Raw genomic sequence first — 8402 nt, 5'->3', positions numbered from 1 at the left:
TCAAGTAAGCCATTTCACATTGTTGTTTTTCTTGGACTCGAATGTCACGCAGGTAGCTATAATCTCCGACGTGGTGGTAAGGTCAATTGCTCCTGTAACCACAATTGGAAGGCTGACTTCTGTTGTTGATTTCATTTGTTTGTTATTTCCTTCAATGATTCTCATTCTTACACTTTTCATCGTATTGCTGAGGACGAAAGCTTGACAAACGTGTCTAAGGAAACCGCTCTGCTTTGGGGGACTGTGCTTATTTCTTTTTTCTTTGTTTAATGTACAATTATCCAAGTAAGCCATTCCACATTGTTTTCTTGGACTCGGATGTCACGCAGGTAGCTATAACCTACCACGTGGTAAGGTCAATTGCTGCTGTTACCACAAATGGACGGCTGACTTGTGTTGTGGATGAACAATTGTTCAAGTAAGCCATTCCACATTGTTGATTTTCTTGGACTCGGATGTCACGCAGGTAGCTATAATCTCCCACGTGGTAAAATCAATTGCTGCTGTAACAACAATTGAACGGCTGACTTCTGTTGTTGATTTCATTTGTTTGTTATTTCCTTCAATGTTTCTCATTCTAACACTTCTCATCGTATTGCACAGGGACGAAAGCTTGACACACGTGTCTATGGAAACCACATTGGAATAAGGGGGACTGTTCTTATTAACTTCATTCTGTATAATGAAGAATTATCCAAGTAAGCCATTCCACATTGTTGATCATCTCGGACTCGGATGACACGCAGGTAGCTATAATCTCCCACGTGGTAAGGTCAATTGCTGCTGTAACCACAAATGCACAACTGACTTCTGTTGTTGATTTCATTTGTTTGTTATTTCCTTCGAAGTTTCTCATTCTTACACTTTTCATCGTAATACACAGGGACGAAAGCTTGACACACGTGTCTAAGGAAACCTCATTGGTATAAGGGACTGTTTTTATTTCCTTCTTGCTGTATAATGAAGAATTATCCAAGTAAGCCATTCCACATTGTTGATTTTCTTGGACTCGGATGACACGCGGGTAGCTATAATCTCCCACGTGGTAAGGTCAATTGCTGCTGTAACCACAATTGGACGGCTGACTTCTGTTGTTGATTTCATTTGTTTGTTATTTCCTTCAATGTTTCTCATTCTAATACTTCTCATCGTATTGCACAGGGACGAAAGCTTGACACACGTGTCTATGGAAACCACATTGGAATAAGGGGGACTGTTCTTATTCCCTTCATTCTGTATAATGATCAATTATCCAAGTAAGCCATTCCACATTGTTGATCATCTCGGACTCGGATGACACGCAGGTAGCTATAATCTCCCACGTGGTAAGGTCAATTGCTGCTGTAACCACAAATGCACGACTGACTTCTGTTGTTGAATTCATTTGTTTGTTATTTCCTTCAATGTTTCTCATTCTAACACTTTTCATCGTATTGCTGAGGGGCGAAAGCTTGAGACACGTGTCGAAGGAAACCACTTCGGTATAAGGAACTGTTCTTATTCCCTTTTTTTTCGTTTAATGATCAATTATCCAAGTAAGCCTTCCACATTCATGTTTTTCTTGGACACGGATGTCACGCAGGAAGCTCTCTTTTGCAGTCAGGCTATAAATTAGCCTTTTACTGCTCCATCTCAATATAATTCACTTCTGGTGAGCTATTTTGATCTGCTCTAGCAGGTGGCAAAGTTTGTGTAATCATTACACAATCTCTGTGCCAGTAAGGGTTTGGCTCTAATACACACTTCCTAGAGAAGTGCCATCTTCGGTCGTTTGTGTTTCCTAGGAGCTTTTTCATCGTAGTCGCAAGCCTTCCTTATAAAAGGGTTTGCATGATTTTCCATTTCAATGAAGGTCTTCACGCTCAGATCTTTTAGATGGTCGCCCAGGAATGGTATTTTCAGGTCTTCATGTACCTATCCGTACCTTGCTGACAAACCAAGCTGCATTTACGGCTGGTCTTAGGATCGTATTCTGCACGACTTGAAGTCTCTGCAGGTGCGTCTTTGCGGCGTATCCCCAAGCCGAACATGCGTAACACATGACCGGCCGGATGGTGGACTTATAAAGAAGAAGCTTGTTGGAAAGAAACATTTTTGTGCTTTTGCAAAGTAGCGGTTGCAACGCTGCCGCTGTTGTCTTTCCCCTTCGTCACAGCTGATGTGACGTGTTGGTTCCAAGTGAGCTTTTTGTCAAGTATCACTCCCAGATACTTGGCCTCGTTTTTCCATTACAATCCTCCTACCGAACATTACGACGAGTCCGATGGGATCTATTTTCTTTCGGCTAAAAAAAACTGCTTCGATCTTCTCAGGGTTTCTTGTAGGTACTTCGTTGCCATTTTGGGACACCAAGAACTGGCAAGAAAGGCGGTATCGTCAGCGTAAAGTGCCATGGAGTTTTTCACCGTTTTTGGCATTTCGGATACATATATTGTGAAAAATATTGGAGACAGCAGAGATCCTTGCGGAACTCCGGCTGAAAGAGACCTCTCTGAAGACAATACTCCGTCAAATCTGGCTCTAAACTTGCGAGAATGCAGGTAAGAAGCTAAAAGTTGGACCATGGAGAGTGGGAAACCTGCCGTAAGCAGTTTGTATAGCAGTCCTTTGGGCCGTACTTTATCAAACGATTTGGCTACATCCAAAAACACAGCTCCTGTGACTTGTTTCCGGTTATATCCATCCGTGATTGGTTCCACTACTCGGAGCACTTGTTGCACAGTGGAATGTTGGCTTTAAAAACCGAACTGTTCCTACTGTATGATATTCTTTTCTTTCGTTATTGTGTTGAATCTTTAGCATTGACTATATTCGTCAGTGCTACTAAAGCTTTTCGAGGGAGGTTCCGCAACGTCAAGTTAGTAATGCCGTCCGGTCCTGGTGCCGTTCTCACTTTACTCGACATAATAGTGTTCTGGATTTCCTGAACGGTTCGAAACCAATAGCTTCCGTTGATTCATTTTTCACTTTGCGGTTGACGTCCTCAATGTGGTCCAATTCCGCATAGTTGTAACTACAGCTGCATTGGCGTTGGAGGTTATCTGCGAAAGCTTCAGACTTTTCTTCTGGACTGTATACCATTCCTCGTAAACCGTGAATCGGCGGGGTTGGTTTCCTATCTGAGTGCAATGCTTTGGCCATCCGCCAAACACTGTTGTCTTCTGTGGAAAGAGAAAGTAGTTTCTCTTCCCAACTATCATTCCGGACCTTTCTGAGAGCCTCCTTGACTCTATCGTTGAGCTAGAGTGCTTCTCTCTGATAAGCTCCGCCATCAATAGGTTATTACCACCAATAACACCCAAGAATCGCTCGAATTTCATGTTTTCTATTTTCAGCTGTTTGAAATGCAGGAATAAGAAAAAACCTTCTAATTTTACACAGACATCCTAAAGGACTAATGAACACGTAGGTACCTTTCATTTTGCAAACACAGAACCTTTCATAAACTATAATTGATCATTTCAAAGAGCGATTTAACGAGCACACATATATAGGTATTAAATATGAATAACAAATATTAATCGCTCTTTGAAATGATCAATTATAGTTTCTGAAACGTTTATTTGTGATTGCAAAGTGATAGATACTTACGTATCAATTAGTCCTTCAGAAAGTATGTGTGAAATTAGCAGCCTGATATTATTCATTCGGTACCTGCATTTGTCCGATTTATTGTTACGTGAATATTGGCATTTTTTCGATATTCCGCTTGAATTATATATTTATTTGAAGTACCTATATGTACCTATTCGGTAATGATTGATTGCAAGTACTGACTTTGTTTTAAAGGTAAAAAAACCTGACCCGCCACCTCTTGTCCACATGTTTTTGGATAAGAACAAGATCTATGTTAAAACTGTCGAAATCAAAATCAGGATAGATATTTTTCAGGGGGACACGCAGTCTCTTCTGGTTTTGTTTGGCGCTAAACCTACTGAGAAGCCAGTTAGATACATCGACGACCTCAAGCTCTACTCCGCTAACGACGAGCAATTGGGAAATGTGGTAGCGTTCTTTGAGGCTATCGGAATGAAGCCGGGGAAAGATGAATGTGCCGTGGTTCAGGCGAAGAGAGAAGTCAAGTACAATTAATAGGGGACAGATCTGGTCGGCACGCAGAACCTGACGATACAAGAATGCCAGAGTCTTTCATCTACCTCAGAGCACATCAAGCCCTAAGATCCCTGAAATGAAATGAAGAACATTTTCAAGGCAAAATTTGTAAAAAAAATGTTTGTAGTCTCATTCTAAAATAAATTGAAGGACAACAATCAATACGGTAAGGACTTTCGGTTTCAAGGTGGACAGAGAAATGGGGAATCAGAAAAATTGGAGAACAAGATGAATATTTCAAATTTGATAGATAATTTTTGAAGGTCCTGAGAAGGACCGATTAGTTAGACGAACCATTCTCATCACAACAGTAATTTTTATATATTTATTCACTTCTTCTTCAAAGGTGCTGCTTTTTTCGGAGTTGCCACAGACTTGACTGATTTGGGTTTTGGAGCTTTCGGTTTCTTAGTTGGCGATTTCGCAATCTTCTTAGCTTTAGAAGGGGACTTGGCGGCTTTGGGGCTCTTCTTCTCGGTTGTTGCAACTGCTTTCTTCGTTTTCGTTACAGCGGCTTGTTTTTTGGCAACAGTAGACTTCTTTTTCTTCTTGTCGGTCACCACAGCTGATGCCGAAGTGGATTTTTTAAGATCATCTTTGGACTTGGAGGTGGCTTTTTTAATCACTTTCTTCTGGGATCCCGATGTCGAACCACCAGCTGCCAATTTGAACGAACCAGATGCGCCTTTTCCTTTTGTCTGAACTAAAGATCCAGATTGCACAGCTGATTTGAGGTATTTCTTAATGAAAGGAGCCAATTTTTCCGAATCTACTTTATAGTTGGAAGCTATAAATTTCTTGATGGCCTGCAATGACGATCCACTTCTTTCTTTCAAATCTTTGATGGCGTTATTAACCATCTCTGAAGTCGGAGGATGGTTGGGTTTGGCCTGTTTCGCGGTCGCAGTCTTTTTCTCGGATTTCTTCGCAGTTTTCGCACCGATTGGAACGGACGCACCGCTTTGTTGCACCTCTGTATCGGCAGAAGACATTATCGTGATAATTGATGAAATCGTTACACTGTATATATTTCAAAAACGTTAGATACACTTTCTGCAGGAAAAATACTGAAAATTAATGCATTAAAACTGAAGTCGACGGAAATTTGGCTAGAAATGTATGAATATGAGGATTATTTCGAGCAAAATGCTCAATTGATCAATCCTTGAAATTTCCGAATGGAAAAATCAAAAATAGAAAATTTCTGCACCATCTCGTCTAGAAATATTCCCGGAAAATTTCCCATAATCGATAATACACGACATTCGAAAGAAGGAATGTGAATTCCGGTATAAAACGCTATCGTTAACAAAGGTGGTCCTTCGAGCCGGAGTATTGGCCTCAGTTTTCTCCATGTAATTTGATTAATAGGAAATATAATCAATTGTATTTCAGGGAACGTAAATTGTTCGAATTTTCGTTAATTCAAAGCATACTTGATATAATCGATAACTTTCCTACAATTAGGGTTATTATAGTTCTGAAAGTGGCGAGTCGGTAGGGTGATCTAGTGTGGATGAATCTTCTAACTGTTCAATGAAGACAATTTTAAATCAACTCGTGAGAAATAACAGACAGGAAAGGATAATAATCGTATTTTGGAGCAGGCTGGAAATGTAGCTGATTGTTCATAAATTCATAGAAAAGCTTTTCCGCTAAATAATGCCGTAATACAAAAGCGCGTTCGGAAAAAGTAGTCAATCTAATATGAAAACTCGATTAATGTTAGACACGCACTAACGGATGAATTACCTGAAGAACGAACCAGGAGGTAATCATACAAATTAATAGTTTGGAAAAAAAAAGGATAATATAAAATCTCCATAAAAAAAAAACAATTTGTAATCCCATACTGGAAGCAGGAATCAGCGAATGATATAAATGGGAACCAGCGATATCGTGCAAACAAAACTATATTACCTCATTTAATTAAGATATCAAATAATTCAGTAAGTAAACTACTTTTAATAATTCAAGTGAAATAGTAAATTGTTAATTCTGCACTTCAAACATGTGAAACTTAAGTAACACGGGAGAGTATAAATCTCAAGTATAATATTGACAGTCCAATGGGCACTGGAAGAATGTCTAGGTAAAGTTGCTTCACACGCCACTCATTATTATTATTATATTATAATAATATTGTATTATAATTATATTATAATGGATATGGAATGTCTTGATGATGAGTCTGATAACTCACTGGCAGATTGAATGGTCATAGAATCGAAAGTATAAATTTCCATCAACTCGTCATTAAGCTGAACGATGAAGAGAGCCTGAAATGAATGTCCACATTCACGTTCCAATATTGTGAATTGACGAGAAATTGAAGGCTCAATTTTAATTATTTTTATATTGTAAACTATTAGATGAATATCATTTTTACTGAAGAAGGAGAGTCTCTCCGAAACGTATGATTATATATTTTTTTATATGAAATAAACAAGTTCATTAAAAACCTGACACTTCCAAATAAAGGAAATACTATTGACTATATATATATATATATATATATATATATATATATATATATATATATATATATATATATATATATATATATATATATATATATATATATATATATATATATATATATATATATATATATATATATATATATATAACTTAGACGCAATAATGGTCGTGATTTATACAGAATGATTTCTCAGGGAATCGGTGTGAACACCAAAAAAATACTCTGTTTTCTTTGCCGAGCTTTCGGATTTTATTCAATCCATCCTCAGGGCTTCTACAAGATATCAACAAAAATTATCAGTTACAATAAAGAGAAAAAATAAACATTCTATATATATATATATATATATATATATATGAACCCATCGGTTCATATTTGACACCCTTATGAGAGATAAGTTCAACGGTTGATATATATGTTTTTTCTTTGTAAATATAATATGGATTGTACCGTGTGTGAAATATTGTGCAATACGGGATAGGAATGAGAAAATTGGCTTCTCGATTAGAAAATGTGTGATCTCGTTATACGCGGAGGGGATTAACTTAGCGAGAATTATCAACTCAAACGGGTGGGATGAACGGAACTTCTTCTTCTTGATAGTGCCTATCCGTTATCGGATATTGGAGACCATTCTGGCTATTGTGACCTTATTCACTGTTGCACGAAACAGTCCAATTGTTGTTTCCCAGAACCAGACCCTCAAATTTCTGAGCCACGAAATTCTCCTCCTGCCGGGACCTCTCCTTCCCCCAACCATGCCCTGCTGTATAAGCTGGAGAAGGCTGTATCTTTGTTCATTCCGCATGATGTGGCCCAAGTACTCCAGTTTCCTCCTCTTCACTGAGATCTTTCTTAATTATTAAGTCAGTGCATGGCACTTTTACTCGTTGACTCCTTGTGGTTATCGGTGCGGGTTTAGGGGGGCGTTCACGTTCATACGCCTTGGTTGCCGGTTTCAGGACCTCCTCTTCACGGTGTCAACAATTTCAGTTTTCTTGTTGACTAATATTAGAACCCTCTCATTGGTCATGTGCTCTGTCCAATTGATTCGGAGTATTCTTCTGTAGAGCCACATCTCGAATACTTCAAGCCTCTTACACGAAGCTTCAGTAAGCGTCCATGACTCCACCCATACAGAAGCACAGGAAAGACATAGCACTTCAGAAGTCGTATTTTGGTCTTCTTGTTCAGGTCGTGAATCGTGAAAAGTTTTTTCATTTTAATGGAAGCTGCTCTTGCCTTTTCAATCCTACAGCGGATTTCCCTCGAATGATCCCATGCCGAGGTACGAAATTGTTTCGACTCTACCATTCTGTTGTCGATGTAAAGTTGATGAACGTAACGCGCAGAAGAAATAATTATATATCTTATCGCCGCCTACCGTCATCGATTCTGTGAAAATATTTTATGGAATAATTTATATAAGCCCATTTCTTAATTTGTTCAAATTGATAAAATAAGGTGGCAATAAAATTTGGATGAGAAATGTTACTCCTAGTGCACTACTAACCAAATGCTTATAAACTTGAATAGATAACACTTGTTTGTCCTCGGAATATTTTTACATTTTGCGATCGTATGGTCACAGCAATTCCAAGTAAAAAAAAAAAAAAAAAAAAAAAAATTAATAAATAATATTTATAGTTAGGTGAATGAAAATGTTAGCTGTTTACCCTTAACGCTGAATTCCAAAAGAATTATCTCGTCATAGTAATTTGGTTGCCCATCTCACGGACAGGCTTAGGCTTTGTGGGAATTTTGTTTGCTTTCGGATTGTATGATATTTGTGTAATGGAAAAAACGA

General features: G+C 38.3%; 1 protein-coding gene across 1 annotated transcript; it reads right to left on the bottom strand.

The window, feature by feature from the left end:
* Nucleotides 1-4619: 4619 nt before the first annotated feature.
* On the bottom strand, nt 4620-4985 carry LOC123683288 (histone H1B-like; the record flags this gene model as incomplete). The annotated part of the gene is made up of 1 exon (XM_045622224.1): nt 4620-4985. A coding segment is annotated over one exon (366 nt), but the record flags the coding sequence as incomplete, so codon positions are not given.
* Between the last annotated feature and the right edge of the window lie 3417 nt (nt 4986-8402).

This window comes from Harmonia axyridis, chromosome 6, assembly GCF_914767665.1.
Source record: "Harmonia axyridis chromosome 6, icHarAxyr1.1, whole genome shotgun sequence".
Classification (NCBI taxonomy): domain Eukaryota; kingdom Metazoa; phylum Arthropoda; class Insecta; order Coleoptera; family Coccinellidae; genus Harmonia; species Harmonia axyridis.
Note: the sequence above shows the minus strand (reverse complement) of the source record. Positions and strands in the feature narration are given on the sequence as shown.